The sequence below is a fragment of the Fringilla coelebs genome (genome assembly GCF_963513975.1).
Source record: "Fringilla coelebs genome assembly, chromosome: 8".
Taxonomy (NCBI): Eukaryota; Metazoa; Chordata; class Aves; order Passeriformes; family Fringillidae; genus Fringilla; species Fringilla coelebs.
In genome coordinates, this window is record NC_140066.1 from 10,079,965 (window position 1) to 10,101,334 (window position 21,370).

At 37.5% G+C, this 21,370-nt stretch overlaps 1 protein-coding gene across 6 annotated transcripts in view; it reads left to right on the top strand.

Moving 5' to 3' along the window:
• The window catches only part of LDB3 (LIM domain binding 3), a 112,992-nt gene extending 95,860 nt beyond the window's left edge, over window positions 1–17,132 (top strand). For all 6 annotated transcript variants that reach the window (XM_084210664.1, XM_084210663.1, XM_084210665.1 and 3 more), the window contains 6 exons: window positions 488–615; window positions 5,957–6,257; window positions 7,475–7,655; window positions 9,883–10,003; window positions 11,324–11,439; window positions 12,632–17,132. In XM_084210664.1, the coding sequence (XP_084066790.1) occupies window positions 488–615; window positions 5,957–6,257; window positions 7,475–7,655; window positions 9,883–10,003; window positions 11,324–11,439; window positions 12,632–12,721 (937 nt within the window). In that variant the 3' untranslated portion in view covers window positions 12,722–17,132. The remainder of the gene's footprint in view (window positions 1–487; window positions 616–5,956; window positions 6,258–7,474; window positions 7,656–9,882; window positions 10,004–11,323; window positions 11,440–12,631) is intronic.
• Window positions 17,133–21,370: the final 4,238 nt, after the last annotated feature.

The window sequence follows — 21,370 nt, forward strand, 5'->3', positions numbered from 1 at the left end:
CTTCAATATTTTTGAAAAGAGTATAACAGTATATAAATACTAATTAGCCTTTGTAATAGCAGTAATTGTGCTGAGTAAGCATATTTTTAAGTCCACATGTAACTCATTGATTTATCTTAGACAAGACCAGGCCTTTTTGTTTGCAGAGGAACAGAAAATACAAACTTTGTATGCAGCTTTGTGAAGTCTGATCCCTTGTTACTGAGCATTTCAAATTTATCATGTTCCCTCAGCAAGCTGTTTTCTGTGATGACAACAACAGCAAACTTGCCATTACTTAAAATCCTTATTTGACTAATTTTTCTTTCCAAAGAATTGTCCAAGCCTTCCTTAGCAATGACAAAGACTGATGAATCTCCCAGCATTCTCTCTGTAGTTCTCAGAGACAGTTCCTCTTGGAGTGCTCTGGATGCTGCCAGATCTGTTACTTCATGATCAGTAACTTTTGCTGTTTATAAAGTTGTTCACACCTACCTTTTGCTTTTAGAAACACAACCCAGTCATATACACCAATGCCAATTTCTGGAGGCTACAGTGAAAGTCCTGCTCCTTCTGCTGCTTCAAAAATGAGAGTTGTTACTACTGCCAGCATAAAGCCCTCTGTCTACCAGCCAGGTAAGGAGCCTTCAAAGTACTGAAAAGATTCAGAAAAAAATGCTCACACATTTCTTTTGGAAAAAGAAAATGTAGAAAGAAAGCACACATTTTGTACAGAGACATACCAGAAAGTATGTATACAGGTGGGTGTAAATGTTACTAGTTTTGCCTCAGATTATCTGAAGATTGAGGATTATTGTTATTATTTGTATTCTACTTCAGAGTTAAAATGTGAAACAAACAAAGGTTAAAATAAAAGCAGAGGAAAAGTCTAATAAAAAATGTGTAGCCTGATTTTTCAGAAGAAATAAATGTGAAAAATAACACAGTGCATCCAATTAGGAGCCAAGTGACACTACAGAATTGAGAAAATGGCTGAAAGAAAGAATGCACAGTTCAGGAAGGTGATAAAATAAGTGAGGTTTGCTTGAGTAGGATATATATGCAAAATAAGTAAGACCATATATTGAATTTCTCAAACTTAGGATTATATTTTAAATAAAGAATGAGGTATTTAAGCACCTCATAATGCTATTCCATTTCCCAGAGACAGTATCTTAAGAAATATATTTGGTTATTCATTCATTTGGAAAATATGCTCCTTGATATTATTTAAATTCCCTTGGTATTAATGTGTTAAAAATGGACTGAGCTTCTAAAACCATTGATGACCAAAATGTGAACCTTCAAACTGAATGAATTAAATGAGACAGCAAATAAGCCTAAAGGCAGTTCTGTTTTAAATTGAGGTTTTTCTGATCTTAGCAAGAGAATTAAAAAGTTGATTTCTATCTTTACAGTCAAATAAACATGAAAAAGCCAACAATTCTAATAGTCTTAAACTCTGTCTTCTGCAATGTTCTATTTCCGGATCTCCTGAAATTAAAGAAATGTAGGAATTTTAGTTAGACATAAAGCAGACAGACAAATCAGTTGATCTTTATATTTGAGACATAAAGGTAGAAAAAGTCGAGTCAGAGCTCTCATGAGCTATTTAAGGGTACTTTAAAGTAAATAAACCTTCAGCTTCTCCTCACTTGCTTTTGGTTAAGTGTGCCAGTTCTCACTCAAGGCAAACTCTATTGTTTTTTATTTGAAAAGATGACAACAGCAGATTTATTTCTATCATGCAGAAGAGAGCAAACTCTGGCAAGTCAAAATATCTTCTAAATACACTGATTGATGTTTAGCCCTGTGCTCATTTGGGGAAGTATAAACTCCAGTTCAGTATACAAACCTGACACAGAAATACATCTGCAGCTATTTCCAATTATTGGCTGGATCTGGTAAAGTCAAAGCTGGCTGTTGAATTCTACTTGGAATAAGAAGAATGGCTTTTGTTTTCTCCTGGCGTGGTGATCTTCTTTGCACTTCCTTACATTGCTGGTGTTCCTTTGCAATTCTTTATGTTGCTGCTTTTGAGCCTCATTGCCTCTCGATAAAGGCAAAGAAAGAATGGTCAATAGTTGGCAGAGAAAGAAAAAATCCTCCTGTACTGTTAAGGAGTTTGAAATATCCAATAAGGGATTCTAAAATGCCTTCATAATTGAACCCTGAAGTGACTCAGGTACAAGAGAGGTTCCAGGCAGAGATTTCAGGGAAGATGTTTGGTTCTTGTTTTGGTACTTTATAAAGTGTTATATGTTTGATGTACTAGCACTTCAGAGTGGTTTTGGAGCATGAGATGTCCTCAGAGACAGTTGCAGAGCAAATGGGAAATTTCTACTTGGGAAGAAATGGAGGAAATAGCATTTCCTGTCACAGATGGGAGAATCAATAGTACTTAGAAACAAACTAACAAGACGGTTAGAAAATTTCCTCATCCAACTTTGTCAATGACTGGCTTCCCTTGCAAATGTGGGGCAGCAACTTCCAGATTAAAACACCAATCAACAGGCTCATATTTTCATTATGGAGACTCCTGAATCAGTCACTGAGAGGATTTACATGGCTATTTTAATGTCAGATTGAAAATAAAACCCAAACAAACTGAAACAAGTCTCAAAATGAAACTGCTTTGTTGAGTATCTGGCTCAGATGGGATTTATCCGGCAGTCTACATTTTCCCTAACCTAACTCAGGTTGGAAAGTTTCTGCTGCTACAGATCTTTCGTTTTTTTCCAGAGGAGAAACCTGGGAACTCTGAAATCTTTTCCCTGCATTTCATAACCTGTGTTTTAAAGGCTTCTTTTCTGATCAAGGCCCACTAGATGGCAGAACATACCTGCATATTCCTTGTCCGTAGGCATTCCCAGACCAGCATAGCCTTTCACGTATCCCAAGCAGCTCCAGCTCCACTTCTGTACCACGAAGTAACACGATGCCTAAATGTAAGAAAGCAGATCTCTCCTTTTAACTCCCTGCGTCCAGCTGGGCCTACTTGTGTATGCAGAATCAGTCAAGTGTAAAGGCCTGATGTGCTCTTTCAGGAATGGGTAGAAAGATTCCCACAGTTCAATACTAAAACAGCAGCTTCCACACCATTATTTCATTTTTAGTTCCCATAAATAAGAATAGTGTCTCCCTATAAAAAAATCATCTGCTCTGTCTGTCAGCTACTCTGTATTGTAACAGTATATGGGAAAACTTTGGGATTCAAGGATGTGGCTACTAAGTGTAGAACAAGCCATATCAGTTGTGGTTATTAATTTATTTTGTTACTGATAATAATAAAGAGTAACACTTATGTCATCTACTAACAAAGGGGAAAAAAAAAGAAAAAATGTTCCCACAGTGCAAGTCTGTGCGACCAAAGCATTTGAGACTCTATAAATCTTTGCTTCACTACATGAGTCTTGGTAATGTACCTTTGTCTGAAGAGAAAATAGCCATAGGCCGTAAATGAAGAGCTGAGGAGGAGAATTGCAACTTCCCCAGAAGCAAGGAATTGGCTTGTTCCCTCTCCTGTTAAGAGAGACCCCTTCTCCTGCTATTCTCTCAGGACAACAATGATGCCATTCATTCTTTCCTATTCTAAGGGGACATAAGGGCTGAGAGAAACAAGGTGATAGAGGCTAAGTTGCTGAATTATTTGAAGTATTCAATTTTTAACAGTTAATGGTCAACTCATACAATAGTGGTATTTTGAGAATATATTCTCTGATACACCAAATCTTAGTACTTTTTAAGCAGCAAACAACTCCTTTTTTCTCCTGATTGGTGTTGGAAGACTTTTTGAAATACATAAATGTTCAAGGTGAATATGTATGGCAGTAGCTACTAAGACAAAAGAATTGTTCATATAAGCTTAGGGATGTAGTTCTAAGAAAATAAGACAATTCCCTTTTTAATAACAATTGCTAAAATCTCAAAGTTAGTGAACTCTTTCTCACATGATGCAGTGATACTATTTTGAAACAATAGTAATTGCAGCTTGTTCATAGGAGGAAAATGTATTGTAATAAATCAGGCCTGTAAAATTAAATTATAACAGCTGAAAAGAGAACTCAGAGCAGATGCAAGCATCCAGCATTTTTCATTTTGCAGTAATTCCTCTGGTACTGTCTTTTAGCTGGAAAAAAAAATCCTATTTTGTTATTTTATTTTACTTTCCCTTTTTTCTGTTTCTTTCCTTTACTGCAGCAAATAGAAAAGAAAGAGTGAAAAGAAATAGAAGGTAGAGAGAATGTAGTGATGTAGCTGAAGTCACCATGTTTAATTAGCCTCATAGGTGGGAGCCTTATGAATTCATCAATTAGAGATTAAATATTAACTTCTAATTTTCCCTATCTTAATACCATGATACATAAATAGCAAGAGCCTCAGGATCCAAAGAGATTGCATATAAACTCTGTTCTGAAATCTTCAAATTCTGTTTACCATTTCCAAGTTTAAAAAAAAAAAAAGAAGCCTCAAGCTAAGGTGGGATACAGTTTTATGAAGCCGAAACATTGCTGATGCTGTACCATAAGAAATTTTTATCAAGAAAATGCACTAGATTCAACTCTGACCTCAATAAAAAGATCCCAAGGGTGATCACAGTGCGTTGGTATATATGCAATTTAAGCACTTGCAAATTGCCAATAATCAGTGTAAGTTCTTATGTGGCAGGGTGTGGGCTGAAGAAGCCGTGTTAAGTCGAGCATAAACTTCTCACCACTTAATTATTCAGAAAGATCCATGTTACTTTCAGAACCCTCTTGGCTGAAATACCTTTCTACCTGCAAGCCCTTTAAACCTGTACATGTTGTATTTGGTTGTGATTTTCTTGGTGCTGGGATCTACTGTGTGGAATGTTTGCCCAGACTGCTGGAGAACTGGCTTCTGTTCCCAAGCCTGTGCTCTCTCATTTGGGCAAAACACTTCAGCTCTCCAAGCTTCTTTTCAATCATTTGCTTTGTTTTCCTTGCAAAGGGAAACTGCTTTTAGTGCTCCTGTACTTGGCAAAGTGAGGCTGTTTCTTGAGCAGTAACTTCAGTTCTACATAATGCAAGATCTGACATTTTGAAAGGAGCAGGATAATGGGAACGCTTGTCAGTATGTGCAGGCCCTGGTTCCTGCTTATTTTAATGTGATAAAACTCCACCCAAGATTAGAGCCTGGCACACACAAACACACAGACAGACTGCACTGAAGGTTTTATGTGCTAGTCAAAGGGTGGAAGAGAGAAAGGATAATATTCTGTTTTACACACAGGAACTGAGGCGCAGACACTCTTTGCTTTGCTCAAAGTTATACAGGAAGTTTGTGGCAGAGCCAAGAACTGAACTGAGATCAGTCATAACCACAAGTCTGGCCTTCCTCTAAGTGCTGTTGGCTTTATCTTGCTGGTCATGTGAGCTGAATTGGCTTCCTCAGTATTGCTTCCAGTGCTCTCTTTTTTCCCTGTGGGAACTTGTTTTTCTTCAAAAACCTAGGAATAAACTTCCAAAGGATAGATAACAGGGACATCTGTAGAACATGTTGTATTTTAATTAATATAATGAGATCAAAAGTTAAGTATAACTTACTGAAATTCTGGGGAATTCTGTGTAAAACTTTACTATATTATCTGGCTTTTATATTTTTAACCTGTCTTAAACAGAGTATATGGCAGTCTTTGACATTATCACAGAATTGTCATATCCATTCCTTCAAAAAAATGAAGATATGATCTTGACAATGGTCTCCATAAAATCTGTAAAAGCCAGTAGGCAATGATTTCTGTAATGCATGTGTATGAGAAGTCCGTGATTGTGCTGATACCTTTGGCTTCAGCCCAGAATAAATGAGCAACAATGGCACAGGCCATAATGAACTATGGCCTAAAGCTTTTATTGTATCTGTGTCGTGGAGTACCCTTGGTAAGTGTTGCTGTATTGACAGTAGAAGAAAAAGACTTTAAAATCTTTCTCGGTTTCTTTTGGAATACTTAAAACAGCGCCAGCACCAGTTCATTCCTACACCCCTGCCAACACGGAGCCTGCGAGTCGCCCTCCCTGGGTAACAGATGACTCCTTTTCCCAGAAATTTGCACCTGGAAAATCCACCACCACCGTCACAAAGCACATCCTACCAAGGGGTGCTCCAGTGCTGTCTCCTACCACAATTTCTGCTTACCCGTCTCCAGTTTCAACTTCTTCCCAGCCCCCTGCATTAGCGCGGGGAACAGTTCAGAGGGCGGAGCGTTTTCCCGCCAGCAGCCGAACTCCTCTCTGCGGGCACTGTAACAGCATCATTCGGTAAGGTCATGGGCCTTTGAAGAGGGATGAAGCAGAAAAAAAAGTATCAGAGAGACTGGTTATTATACATTAATATACAGTACCAGAGCCTAAGACTCTGTTAAATTACCCAGCAGGGATGTCTGTTGTCTGCTTCATTAATTTAACATTTCCAGAGCTCATTTTGTTGTTGTGTGGTTCACTTTTTATCACTGCAGCATTATACATGCTAATTGTTTGGCTCTTGGATGCTGCAGCAAATCCCTGCTTGATTTTAAACAGGTTTTTGGTGTTAAGGTAACCCTTTGAAGAGATTTCTGCAACTTCATTAGGAGAGTTAGGGGGCTGGGAGCAGAGGGGGGATTGTGGAGAGAAAAGGAACAAGGCATCATTTTGAAACAGCAGCCAAATGTAATGGTTGCTTTTGTGTCTGGAGAAAGATAATGCCTACAATCTATTACCAGTGATTCATAGCATGCCTCTCCCTTCTCTCCCAATTCATTCTGCTGGACCAGTGCCTGCTGTTAGCCTGTGCACTGCTATGCAACTTTAAGTAATCCATGTTTAATGACAGTCTTCCCCACTTAGAGGAGCTAGTTTGGTGATGTAGAACTGCTGATTATTGCCCTTCATATATTCTGGAATGGAAATATTCCAGTAATAATCATTATATCTAGTTACAATCACCAGAGTCAATCACCAAAATAAATTTAATGTGTCTTCCACATAACGAAACAGCAAGTTGTCACCTGATAGTCTGACATTTCTAGAACATTCTGCAAGCAATGCTGTCAGACAGAAAGAAGGTAGGAGACTTTAGGAGGTGTTGTGAGGTGTGGGTGTGCAAAGATGGAAATTTGCCTGTGATTTCATGTTTCAAATAGTAGCATTGTCTTCTGTTGCCTTTGGCCTTTTTCTCTTCTCTTTGCATCTGCTTACAAAGACCATTTATAGCTATGCAGATATGAAAACAATTGATTTTTCCACCAGTTGTCTGTAAATGCAGTGTATGAGATCAAACAATAATGAAATGTTTTAACCAGTGTGTTTTGAGTAATGGTCTTGAAAAAGAATACTTCTATTCAGGTTATTTTAATATGCACCTCGTGGTTCAAGTAGCTTCTTACATGTTTACATGGTGTCTGAGAAATTGGGTTTGCAATCAGGGTCATTCAACCTTTTTTTCACAATACAAGTAAGATTAAACAAGATTACAAATAAATTATGATTGTTTCCAGAGGTCCTTTCCTGGTAGCCATGGGTCGCTCTTGGCACCCAGAAGAATTCAATTGTGCTTACTGCAAGACATCCTTGGCCGATATGTGCTTTGTGGAGGAGCAGAACAGTGTGTACTGTGAGCGCTGCTATGAACAGTTCTTTGCACCGACCTGTGCCAGGTGCCACACTAAGATTATGGGGGTAAGAGAACAACATTAACCCTTTCTGCAACTTCATGGATCCCTGAAATAGTGAAATAGTTCAGGCTGTAAGCAGTGAATGTAGATGCTTTATTATTTTGTTCTTTTAAGACTTATTTCCCAACCTGTTGAATGTTTCAGAATAGGAAACATTATTTATTATTATAATAATTAATAACCTAATAATTATAATAATTGTTATTAAATTTTAAAAATACTTTTATCCATCTAAAGTCTTGGATATTTCTGTACCTTATTGAGCTCATAGACAGAATATGTAATCCAGGTGCCATCTCGCTGAGTGTAAAATAAGTAACACTTTCTGGATAGTTTTTTGGTATTTGATATACACTATGTTACTTTTATCTCTCTCTTCTTTATTGTGAGTCTTGAACTGGGTTTTTGATTCTTACACAGGATTTACTCAAAATTTCGGTAGAGAAATCAGTGATGTTGGGAAGAGGCCCATTGCTCTTGTTGCACCTCACTGTTAGTTGGCAGCACAGCTGTTGATGAATTCTGCTGGTTTCTTATAGTTAAGAAAATACAGAATCATTACAAAGATCTGAATTCCACAAAGCAAAAAATACATGCCACTCCTGTCTTAAAGGACTAATGTACAAGTAAATGTACAATTTAATTTGCTCTCCACATACCTCAGATGGTGGGGAGATTGGAATACCATCAATAATTTTAGCAGTGTATTTGTGCATGCAGTTCTAGTGAATGTATAACTCAAATGAAGAAGCAAGGAGTCCCCCTCTGGTTTTTCACTGCTTAGCTGTCACCTTGGACATCTGTCTAAATGTTGGCATTACAGATACTCTTCTCTGCAACTGCCAGTTAGGGGTGGCAGCATCAGACATCAATGGTGAAGCTCTGGCTCCTACCAAGTCTTGTTTGCTACTGCAGCAAAAGGAGTAATTTATAGCAGAGTGCTGACTTAACCTACCTAATGAATGCTGGCACAAATCAGTTTCCCATTATGGATTTTCATCAGGAAAATAGCAGAGATGCCAGCTGCCTCTATTCATATTAATAAGATTTCTCAAGCTATTTTTGCTTCTTACCTCACTGAGGTTCATAAATGGATCCAAACCTATTTATCAGCAATAGTTGTTTTGCAAACAGTAACAGAAGTTAATGAATCTCAAATGGTGATTCTCTAATGAGATATATGGCAAATCTAAATTAGACTATTTTGTCTATTCACTGGATTGAAAGCATGGAAGAGGACTTCAATCCATTTTCTCATAATCAGTGGACATTAAAAACAATCTTTAAAAGAGAATCAGAGTCTATGTGCATAATGGGAAGCAACATAAAATAGGATCTAGATTCTCAGCTGGTATAAATCAATGCTGTTTCACTGAAGTTAACAAAGTTAATTTACAGCAGTTATGCAGCTGGCCCTTTGAAATCTGGGCTGTTGGACAGTGATACACTGTACAGCATCATCCTGGCTACATGTAAGATTGACAAATTAGCAGGTAACTGTGCATCAGAGCCCATCAGTATAGCAGCTTTTGGATTTGGAAGACTTCTGTTTGACAAAAGAATGAAGCAGTAATAGAGATTTCTCCATACTGAACAGAAGTAAGAAGCTGATAAAATCTAGATGTACTCAGTAGAGGAGAACATCAGTTGCACAGAATTGGGGATTTCTGTGATAAACATGTGGCTTAGGAACAGACATGCAGACTCAGTTCTGTTAATTTTTTTTTTTTTTTTTTAGATTTTTACATTAGTTAGTGAATTGTTCTTGTACGAAGCATAAAGAAATTACTACAGAATCTGGATTGTTTTGAAACAACAGACTTACAACTTATTCCTGGTCTTAGAAAGTTACTCTTTGAAATTTATTTAACAGATCATAGTCTTGCATTGAAGAGTTCATACTGGTCATGTCAAAACAAAGGAGAAAATAACCTGAATCTTTGTGCAGAATCCCTCCTGTAACAGGGACTGGGCATGTTGATACAAACTGCTGGCTGAACCATGTTGTTTCACTTTGGCAAATACATCATTCTAGAGAGCTTGCAGTCCTATTTCCTGTTTCTTTCCAAAAGGAGCCCAATTTCTGTCATAATTCTTTCTTTTGAGGAGGAGAACTGGCTGATACAGAAAGGGAGAATTTAGAGCATCTCTGTCTTGTGTTTGTTCTCCAGGAGGAAGTTGCAGGGCTGGCTATTCTGCTGGAGATTTTTGTTTGTTTGTTTGTTTTACAGGAAGTGATGCATGCCCTAAGACAGACTTGGCACACAAGTTGCTTTGTCTGTGCTGCTTGTAAGAAGCCATTTGGGAATAGCCTGTTCCACATGGAGGACGGGGAGCCTTACTGTGAGAAAGGTATGGCAGTGTGGACAGTTCTGCTCAGAAACTGTGTGCTTCATGTTCATGGAAGCAACGTAAGAATAAAGCAGCTGGTGAACAAAATAATATCAGTTCCCCATCCAGCATGGATTTTGTTTCCTCTCTCCACATATACAAATGTTTGTGTCTCTATTTTTCTCCAGTTTATATGAGAGAATAGCAGAGCACCAGTCTTTGCCCCAGTGTCCACAATGCCTTCCCTCACTTCTCTCCCTTATGTTTTATCATACTTTGCATTTCCTTCCCTACACATTTTCCCCTGTTCCACTCCCCTCCTTGGTAGATTCTGCTCACCAGAAATGAAAAATTAGTCTTCTACAGCTGCCCACGATCCTGAGTTGCTGGAGCTGTGACCTCTGATGCTGTTGCCTCACCCTAGAATTGTTCAACCAACACTCATGAAGAGCTAGGTCTGCACAGATGTGCAGCACATGGTGGTGCAGATTTTGCTTCCTGGCTGCTGCAACAAACAATTTGCTTCTTGCCAGCTAAGAAAGGGAAAGACCGTGTTTTCCCAAAATGATACTTGCCATGCAAATGAGTTGCCTGACATAGTCAGGAAGAAGGTTAAGGTTTAAGTGGTATTCCCTCTGTGTTCCCCTTGTGCATTCAGTGAGCTCCTGGCCTACTTCTCTCTGGAGATTCCTTTCTTAGGGTTATGCAATTCAAATTTTACAAGTCAGAGTAGCTCTTAGGGAAGAAAACAAAAGCATATAGCATGACTGACTGGCTACCTACCCTTTAAAACTGGAGGTTTTGTCAGAACATCAAATAACTCTCATGGATTCCATATAACTTTGGAATTTCCACTAATATTTTTCCATGTCAAACCTTTCCAAATCACACTTGATAAAGATGTATTAATCATCCACTATGGGGTTTCCATAATGTTCTCTCTTTATGCAAAAAGAACATTAATACAGGCATGGAAACTTGTGACATTCCCTTGTCATTAGACTCTTGTACAACCATATTTGTCCTGTGAATAGATTCCATGTATATTAAAGCTAATTTGAAAGTATTGTGAGCAACACAACTTCAAATTCCATGGATTTTTTTGTGTGTCTTTTACATTTGTGATGATAAATGTCATACTAATGCGGGGTTCTGGAGTGAGTTTGTATTTAAATAATGAAAGAAAAGAAGCATATTTCAGTAGGAGTGTTTCAGTAAATGTAGTAGGAAACTGAGCAAAAACAATCAAAACATTCATTGTCTGGAAATGCTCTATTTCTTTTGGACTTAATATGATTATGTTAAGAGTTTGTTCTAAGCTTGCTTTTTCTTTTATTTCAGATTATATTGCTTTGTTCAGCACAAAATGTCATGGCTGTGATTATCCTGTTGAAGCCGGAGATAAATTCATTGAAGCTCTTGGACACACTTGGCATGACACCTGCTTCATTTGTGCTGTAGGTTCTACATCAAACACTGTCTCATTCCTTTATACTCCTAAATTGTGTAATAACATCAGAAAACGTGAAAGGAGTTATAACTAACATATGCTTAGGATGCAGAGGAATGAAATTTCATTTTTTACTTCCATTTGGAGAAGGATGGGAGTAATTTTCCTTCTCCTCCATAAGTCTTACTAGAATTATGGAATTTGACCATCATAAGTGAGTGTTTTCTAATAAAACATCCAGTTTTAGATAGCACATACAGCAGTACAAACCACTATTGCTTTAATTCTTTCTAGTGTTTGCCAAATAAAGATATAGCAAGACTGAAAATAAATTAACACCATACTGAACAGTATAACCATAATCTTACTTAAAAAGCAGTGAAGTTTGCATTTCCATGCTGAATGCTTGTTGAAACTTGCAAAAAGAAGTCTGTTTAGAGAGCATGAATAGTAATTAGCATAGAAGTTGGTCAAACTCATCAATCTGTGGTGTGCACATAGCTCTGGAGAGCGGCCATATTCCCACACTCTGCACACAAAGCAGAAAAATCCATATGATAAACAGTCCTCTCATCTGGTTCTAATACCACCAAGCAGGTCTGCAACATATTATTCCTGAAGTAATAATATCTAGAATCTCTTAATTAGCTAAAAATAATATGTTGGCCACACCAAAGTGACAGCGACAATTTCTAATGTTTGTTTCAGTCTAAAATTTAGGTAGACTAGTTGAAAATATAGAAATGTTTATAAATATCTGAAGCTAAAATAGCTTTGCAAAAATTGTTTTGTGAAAACTGAAGTCTTTTGGAAATTCTAACATAGCGAGGAAGTCTAAACAAGTTTCCTTTTCCTAACAGCTCTTAATCACTTATAAATATTGATTACTTATAAGGACACTTTCTCTGAATATTTCATGTTCTTTTTTGCTTGTTCATTTGGCTTAGCTGCCCCATTTTCTGTAGAAATGATAGTTTTATTATGTGTTGTTAATAAGCAATTCTCACAGTGGGGGTCTTTTTAAGGACCTAACTTGATTTCTTTCAGTGGGTTAAATCAATAGCAAATCAATACATGACTCCTAAAGAGTCCAAAAGAAATGCATGGGCAGAAGAGCAATATATTTGCAACTGATAGTCACATCTTTCTCCCTTTTTTTTTCCTTAATTATTCCTGAATACATTTATTATTAATTCTAGGTATGCCATGTGAATTTGGAAGGTCAGCCATTCTACTCCAAGAAGGACAAGCCACTGTGCAAGAAGCATGCCCATGCCATTAATGTTTAGAAGAAGAGGTGGTAGTCACTAATGCTGGGGTATAACAGATGACTAACTGAGCAATCATAAAGTTGATAACCATGGCTAGCACTTCTCTCGGTAAAAGCTAGACATTGGTACTTCTCAAGTTTAAATTTATCCTCTTTCATAAATGCAGAACATGCTTTTTGTGAAGTTCATACAAAAATCTATTGAATGAGCAGTCAAAACCATGAACTAGTCCATTATTATAGCAACAGTTGGGGGAAATATTGAAATTAACTAAAAATCTTATTATAAAAAGTAATGTGCAAAAATAGTTTCAAGTTAACTACCCACAGCAGTTTTACTGCTTAGACCACACACTGGTGTTTAAAAACAACTGGAAAAATACTTCTGTGTTAAGTCATTTTCTTTCACAGCAAGAATGAGTAAGTGCCATATGTACAGTCATCTGTAGAACCAAAGGCCATAGCTTTGAAAGGGAAATAAATAGATTAGGGCTTCCTCTAGGAAAAGTGAGTGCTGTTCCATTATCTTGTGGCGCTGCCTCATAGCATCAGATATTTTAGATTCTTTACAAATTACAAGTCTGCCTTGAATCCATATGTAGCTGGGAAGCCTAGGTGACAATCCATAACAGTTTGAAAATAAAATGGTTGGGTCAGCCTTGCTAGTGCACTTGGCTTCTATGTGCACAGTAGATAATTCACTTTGAAATGGAAAAGGACAACTGGCTTTCTCCAAATTGCTCTTACATTGAATGGAATAGAGCTGACTGGAAAGGCCAGCTTTTAATTCAAAACCAGTTTTCCTTTCCTCCTGTGGAAAAAAAAAAAAAAAAGAGATTCAATCGTGCTTTGGTTTCTAATTCCCACTGATATCAGAGGGAGGTAGGAACCTACATCTGGACCTTCACACTAGTGAACACAGAAGAAACACACCCATCTAGCACAGCTAGACTGTGGGAGACAGCCTGCAAAAATTCCCTCCTCTAGCCCACATAAATAGGAAAAAGGCTTTTTTTCCTATAGTAAATGAATGTGTATCAAAAATCTGCAAGGCAGCAGGCACATACTCCTTATTCCTTTCCTTACTTTAAATGCAGCACATCGTGAATTGTAGCAGTTTTTGCCATTGGAAAACAGTAGCTATGTTGCAACAATTAGGATAACCATACAGTCATCTTTTCTAAAAACCATAACAGTCACCTATCCTAATAGCTTGAGAACAACTTTCTAGTTGTTCAGACAGTTGTTTATAAAACTCTTTTTTTCAAATAAGCAATACTTATAGTACTGATAATACTTTTGAATTTTTGAATATTAGTGACTTTTATATGGGAGACAGCAGTTCTGTCTGATGAAGTTAAGAATGGAAAGTCTGATCACCATTCAAGCTTTATTAACTCATTTGAGTGAGAATTATGATGTGTGTGTTGAGAGCTTGCAGTACTGACAGTTTTGAATTAGTACTTCTGAGGCTGAGGATGCTTTCTGTGGGCCACATGCTGGTGCCATCTGCACCTATTTTACCTTGTGTTCTGAGTAGCAAAAAATTATATAACATTGTCTGTCTTGTCCCTCCCATGGGTAATGACCATTTCATTTCTGTGTCTTTTAAGGGGTGAAAAACTATCCAAAGCTTGGGGGAGGAATAAATGAAATTTGGAGTTCTAAAATAAGAATTAAGTTAGCTGCAGGCAGTCTGCATCTTGGACAAAAATAACAACCTGAACTGCCTGTGGCAGTTTTGACATGTATGACCTGTATTTATTCAGTAGGTATCTTAGTTTTCACTGATGTTAGCAGTGGTCTGACCTGAGTTGCTACAGGGTCAGATTTTTGTATGCATGAATTATTCTAAAACACTAGTACATTATATGCAAAGCCTTTTTTTGTTTGTTTGTTTGTTTTGGATTTTTTTTTTTTCTGTAAGCAAGCAAATTTTCTGTTTTCAGTTGGTGCTGGGCTGGTGTGAATATGGTCCCATAGATTACAAAATCCGAAGATCTGGCTCATAATATTCTCCAGAGGAATAAATCGTAATTATGGAAGTTAAATATTTTTTTCCACTCCTATTTGACTTCATTAAATACATATTCACAACAGTGAGAAAATTCTACATTTCCATTTCATTTTTCAGTGCCATTCAACAAAATGCTTTTTATTTGTATCTGTTGTTTGAGAGAATTCACATCAGCATACTCTATACTGAGACTGCATTGAAGATATTCTTGAGGCAGATTTGTGTCAGTGTTGGCCACTGCCTGAGACTAATCTCTGACTGCAACATCAGAATAGGGAGTCAGGCTTCATGGGAAAGGCTTGTGATGGATGCCTCAGGAGAATTTCATGAGGTCTTTCCCCTCTGATCTGCATGTGTTTATATGTGTGTGTCTCATTCTGCCCTCCACCTTCCCCCTCAATGTCCCTATATGCTTCCTCTTCACTGGCACCATGGAGGATCAATCATTTTAGGATCTAGCCGGAGATGTTGGGCTGCAGCTTAGGGCGGGCAGTCAGTGAAAAGCTGCTGGCAGGCAGCGTGGCTGGGGCTGGAGTTCCTCACGGCCCTTGGGTGGGCCAGCCCGGAGTTCCCGGCCGGGGGGGGGCTGCGGGAAATGGGGCTGCCCGTACGAGCAGGGGGGGGACGCTGGGATCGCAGAGGGAGCACCTGAGGCTGCCAGGATACAGGGGCTCTGCAGGCCTCTGGCTGAGTGGGGAAAGATGGGGCACTGAGGAGATGGGGAGCCCTTCCTGAGACTGGGGTTGGAGCAGGGAATATCCAGGTAAGGGCAGTTCCACCACGCTGGGATGTCAGAGAGTTGGGTGGGGCAGGGGAGGCTGGGGAGGGGGCAGCCAGGATCACTACAGTCAGGGAGATGACTTCAAGTAAGAAATTAGGGTACAAGTAGCTCCCAGTAGCCCAGAGAGATGGTTTGGATGTGTACAGAAGGGGTGAGCAAGGATCCAATCTGGTACATCCAAAGTCTGGACTGCAGGAAAGGGAGTGCAGCGTATGTGGGCAGAGCTGAGCTGGCTTGCAGGGTGGCAGCAGTGAAAGTGCAGCAGCACAGACTTCAGTGGGAGCTGTACTGACTTGAGAGAGTCCTGAAAAACTCCTTGGGCAGAGAACCTGCACTGTAGCACATGCCCTGACTCCAGCTGGTGTCTGAGCAAGTGAAATTAAAGCTAGTTTACATATCACTGTATGAGGTACAGCGATATCTCTGAATGAAGAACAGAGATACCCTGAGGATTATCATGTAATAAAATTTTCCTGTTATGACTTGTGCTGCTTCATAATGTGGTCCAAAAACAGGGAATCCACGTACCTGCCCTTGATATCTATATTAAGATATAATTTTTGCACATATCTGAACCAGAAATTTGTGGATAATAATGTAGCATTTTAACTTTCACGAGGGTAGAATACCACATAACTACTGATACTCTTCTGCTACATCACCTTTGTGATATGGAGAGGGAAAATGCATATATATATATATATATATTATAATAATAATAATATATATCTCTAAAATTCAAAATACAGCCTTTTAACTATCACGGAAAATAATGTTGTACAAAAATATGCAAGATGAATAATGTGTACTTGATTATGTTTTATGTCTTGTAAGAGATGCCTGAGATAAGTCCTAAGTTCTTCTGAATATTTCTTTTCATTCTAATTAATGTGAGCTTTTACCCAATAAAACAAAGATACTGTACCTCTGAATGATCAATTAGAAATATCAGTTTTTATCTAATTAAAAAGTGTTCAATAACTTTTTAGTCAAAGGATTCAAAAGCTTTTTTTAATGCTTTTCTCTCTTTTGATGTTCTTTTTGCAGAACAGGGCAAATTAAATGTTTCCAAATGAAGCTACTTGTATTATCTGGACAAAAAAAAAACAGTCTTAGGATTCACTATACTGGATTCACACATTATATAATTCTCAATTCTAAAACCAATTCAAAACAAGGAAAAATATTTTTCCATTGGTCCTTCAGTGGTCAGTACTTTGGGTGAAATGTTTTGCTGAAGATTACTTGTATTTATGTTTAATAATGTGAATGTCCACAGCACTGAACACATTCATTAGTGTCTAATGCTGGGCACACTAATGTTTTTTTGCAATACTCATCTCCTGGTAGTGGATATTAATTTGTTTAGTATTTATAAACATCAGAATTTGAAACTGAGTGATTTATTGCCTGCAGTGATCATATATTAGAAGTCTAGGTTTTATAATATTTTGACATGCTGACTTGATGCCACAAGTGCCCTTGCTTTTAGATAGATATTTTTTCCTGAGTTCCTAGTTATTTCAGAACAGAATGTCTGGTGGTTTATGAGATGTGAGTAATTACCTTGCATGGATTATCTGTGCCAACACGAATAAAACAGTCTAGTAATAAAAGCAATGTGCAAAAACAGTTAAAGCTTTATGATTTGGGTATATTTATTAATATGCCATGTGAACAGCTGACAGCTTTCAGCCATGTACTATCATTAAGAAAGCATACACAAGCTTGTACTCTCTACTTCAGATCTAAAAATAAAAATTAAAACCATAAAACCAATTAAACTTTATTTTATGTAAGTCTTGAATATTTTATTGACAAAATAATGCTGTTTTAAACAAATATTAGTATGCTTAAAAGATGCAGTCGGCTAACAGTACATGTTGTAACTCAGCAAGACCTGTATAGTTCCAGACTTTATTGTGTCAACAAATACTGTTTATAGTAACTTTGTAAGGAGTGGGTAAATTCTCTCTTCAGTTACATTGATGCATCTGCAAATAAAGTTAGACTGCATAAGTTCAGGTAGGTGTTTTACTGTTTCTTAGCAAAAGTTACTTCAAATACACTTAAGTGTTTTGAGCACCCTCATTGAGATCTAGTGCCCAGAAATATGTACAAATGAAAGGATGGCTTCATATAACAATGTGCTTTACAAAAACAGCCATTTTGTGCATTCCTGTTGCACACCCCTCAGAAATGCAGGCATTTTAGAGATACAACTAAGTATATTAAACATAATTAAGAAGTTAGATGATAAACGAACAGACCTGGATTTAGATGCCAAGTACAGCATCAGGAATCACGACTCCGTGCATTTTTGATTTTATTTCCGAGCCCCAATTTCTGTTTTTAATGTGCATAAGAAATACAATTGAAAAGAATGCCCAGAACATATGCAGTATTTTGTCAGATCAAAATTGGTTTTTTTCAGATTGTCTGTTCTGACCTTTAACCTTTGCACAAGACAGTGCTTCCTAAACTCTGTACTGTGATCCCTGGAAAGTTCAGTTGTTGGAACTGGAAGCAATAGAGGCATAAGCAGAGCACCATGCCAGCTGACAGGGTGGAAAAGGGGAATAGGGCAAAGTTCATTAGGAAAGGACATGGTGCAAAATGTGTGACAAATGTTGCATTAAGGGATTCTTAACAGACATTCTTAAAGAGAGATTATTGCTCTGAAGAAAATGGAGATTTCAAAAGTATGGGCTTTGGCATTGTTTCCCCCTCCCACCCCAATCATGCATCTTGAATTCAAACAGTTTCTGTTGATTAAGAAAGGAAGGAATGTGTGAATAAGATTGCTGAAACCATTATTGAATACACAATGAAATGCTTTGTTCTCCCAGGCAAATCAGAGTTATGGATGAGATTCAGACTATATTCAGGCATAAATTCTGTGCTGTGAGCCTATGAAATATGCCCTTGGATAGCTGTTAAAATACATTTGTTCCTCCTCTTAGGAAGATTACATCAAAAGAAAACAGTAACAAACGTGTGTTGTACTAATAAGGACTGTCAGGCTGAGTCACAAGAATTTTCTCTGTAATAAAGACAAGAAGGAATTTTTTTTTAACAAAGCTAAAGTTTTGAACAAAACGTTTTTCCTTTAAAAGTTTCCAGATTATAACTGTTAGGGAATAATAAATTAGTACACATAAAGTATCATTAATAATTCTGTCTCTAATACAAAAGTATTTTCTAATCTTACTACTTTAGAAATGGGATTATTTTAATTTATGACAAAGATGTTGTGGAAATTCTTCTGATTCTACTTAGTTTTACTGTCCATAGTGTTACTGAAAGAGTTGAGACTTATTTTTCTTTTAATTAGAAGGTATAGGATATAAAAATACAACCTTGAATTGAGTGAAGGCGATTCTTCCAGTGCTTGTGGAATAAATGCTGCTTGCTACACTAAAGTCAGAAAACATGTTGTTCTAGATTGTTTTATTCTCGTGGTGCATTAAAGAGGATTTTTGGATTTTTAGGAGGTTTAATAAATATCTATAGCCTTAATTAAAGATCTCATTTCAAAACAAAAGAATGATTTAAAGTGTTTAAATTATTTTAATATTTAATCAAATGTAGACAGGAAAATAATGCTGGGATCGAGGTTTAGTTTCATTTAAAGAAATCATGTCGACTAATGCAAGCATTTCTATATGCATGTATGGGACATATATGTGGATTAAAACACTCAGAATTAAGATTCTGATTTCCTTTAAGTGGATGTGTTTCACACCTGCACTATTTGAGCATAAATTGTTGTCATCTAGTCCATTTATTATATATAGCTTAAGAATAATGCACAAATTTGAGTGCACCTTGAGACCTGGGTTTTGTTATCCGTTCGGTATTTTTGCTTTATGAAGTAACAATTTTCATAGCATAGGAGATGTGGGAGCAGAAAAAAGGGCACACTTTCCAAAAATCTGGCTTCATGTAAAAAATAGGATTTCAGGAATAAAATTTTTGTTAGTGCATTATAAACAAAGACAAGGTATTACTCTTTCACAACAAAATATTCTTCAGCTGTCCCCTGCACATTCCTTGACAGATTTTCTTCCTGCAAATTTCTTCCCTGTACTGATCCTAAGGATATTGTCAATTTCCCTGTGATTTAATGCACATGCAGAAGCCTGACCAGAGTTCCTGTTCCTTTCACAGGCCTGTAAGCTGTGGGGTAAAAGGTGACAGAGTGAGCTCTGCTGCTCATGTGAGTGCATTCAGCCCACTGCATCCTGCAAATACCAGACTTCCTGAGATTAATTGTGGGTGCATAACATAGATGACACTAATTGAAAGTTTCTGCTTTATTGCATGTACACTACACGGCATCTACGTCTGGCCAAAAAATCCTTGCAAGAAATCCGAAGTGCTAGCCAGAGATTCTGGTTCTAGCTGTGGCCTCAGACAGAGCATACCTGAGTCTGAACTGTGTGGGTATAAAATAATGGCAGAGCACAGTTTGCCTTTGAGATTGTATTCCCAGTGCCAGCTGCTGCAGCAAAAGGACAACAGGGCTGTTTTGTGGATGGTGATTTTCTTTCATTTTTATTATGTAAAGCAGTTTCTGGAATGGAAGTTTTTCTGAGTTGTTACTCTCCTGTTACGGCATCATGACGCCAGTCTGCATTCAAACTTGCAAAGGTTTCAGCTCATTTCGCAAAATTTATTTATTCTCACATTGAAGGACTCCATGTTTTCCACATGTAACTTATTCAGCTTTGTGTTAGACATCCTAGAGTGGATTGGAAACAGTCTGGTGGTGAAAGATGATGGACTGTCAGACTTCTAGGACAGGAGACACAATCTGAGAAATTAAATTCTCAGAGACAAATACAGAACTCATTATCCACCCTTTATAGACGTACATGGCTGGTGGTTGTTGGAGACTTCATTGAGTTCCTAAGGAGTCACAGAAGCTGCTCTCTGTTTAGAAGTTGTCTAAAAAGAAAGAGTCAGTGTTATTAAAAAGTAGATATTAAAGTTTGGGGGTAGTGTATTTCCTTAGGGTCCATATTTGCCTATTTAGTAGAACCTCAAACAGTTCTTGTTCCTATGCAATTCTCAAAAAAACGCATAACAGAGGGTTGTTGCTACTCCTCCCTAACTCTGGGTAACAATCCTCATTCCCCTCCAGCTTAGGAATATTTACGGGCACAGAAAGGTATAAATTAATCTAGCTGTGTGCCAGCTTCAGAGAACCTGGCCACAAATACTTCAGTTGAGATGATTTTGTTCATTTCTTTAAAGGACAGTGAGAAAGATTGTGCTTTCTCTGATCTCGTAACTTAAAAAATATTAATAGAACAATATTTAAGTCAAAAGATAGTTAAGTAATTGTTTATTTAAGACCTTCATTATTAAGTGCAACTAATTAAAAGTGAACAATTACTATCAAAGAGGGCATATGCAAAAGTAGTAAAATGAGATAAAAATGTAGGAGAGTGAAAATCCAAAGAAAAAGTAGCTTTTAGCATAACAATTAGCCATCCAATCTGTTCTGTGCAGGGTAATTCATTGAGAGTGAATTAATGGTGCACCATTCAGTAATAGGCCTTGGTAAGGAAATAGGAGCAGTGTATCAGGATATCCTTTTTCCGCCCCAGAGTACCAATACTTTCAATTTTATATACAACGGAAGTAATTAATTGTAACACAAAGAAGCACAGCTGTGTTTCCTGATGGTCACACATGCAATAGCTGCTATTGTTTAGCATTCTGAGTATGTCCAATAGAAACTGTTCGACTGCTTGGAATGTTTTATATTCTCAGGGATTTCATTTCCATTAGTAGCTTTTGAATCCATGGTGGATTTTTAATATGCTATTATCTTAGATCCAATCCTGCATCCCTAATCAGGT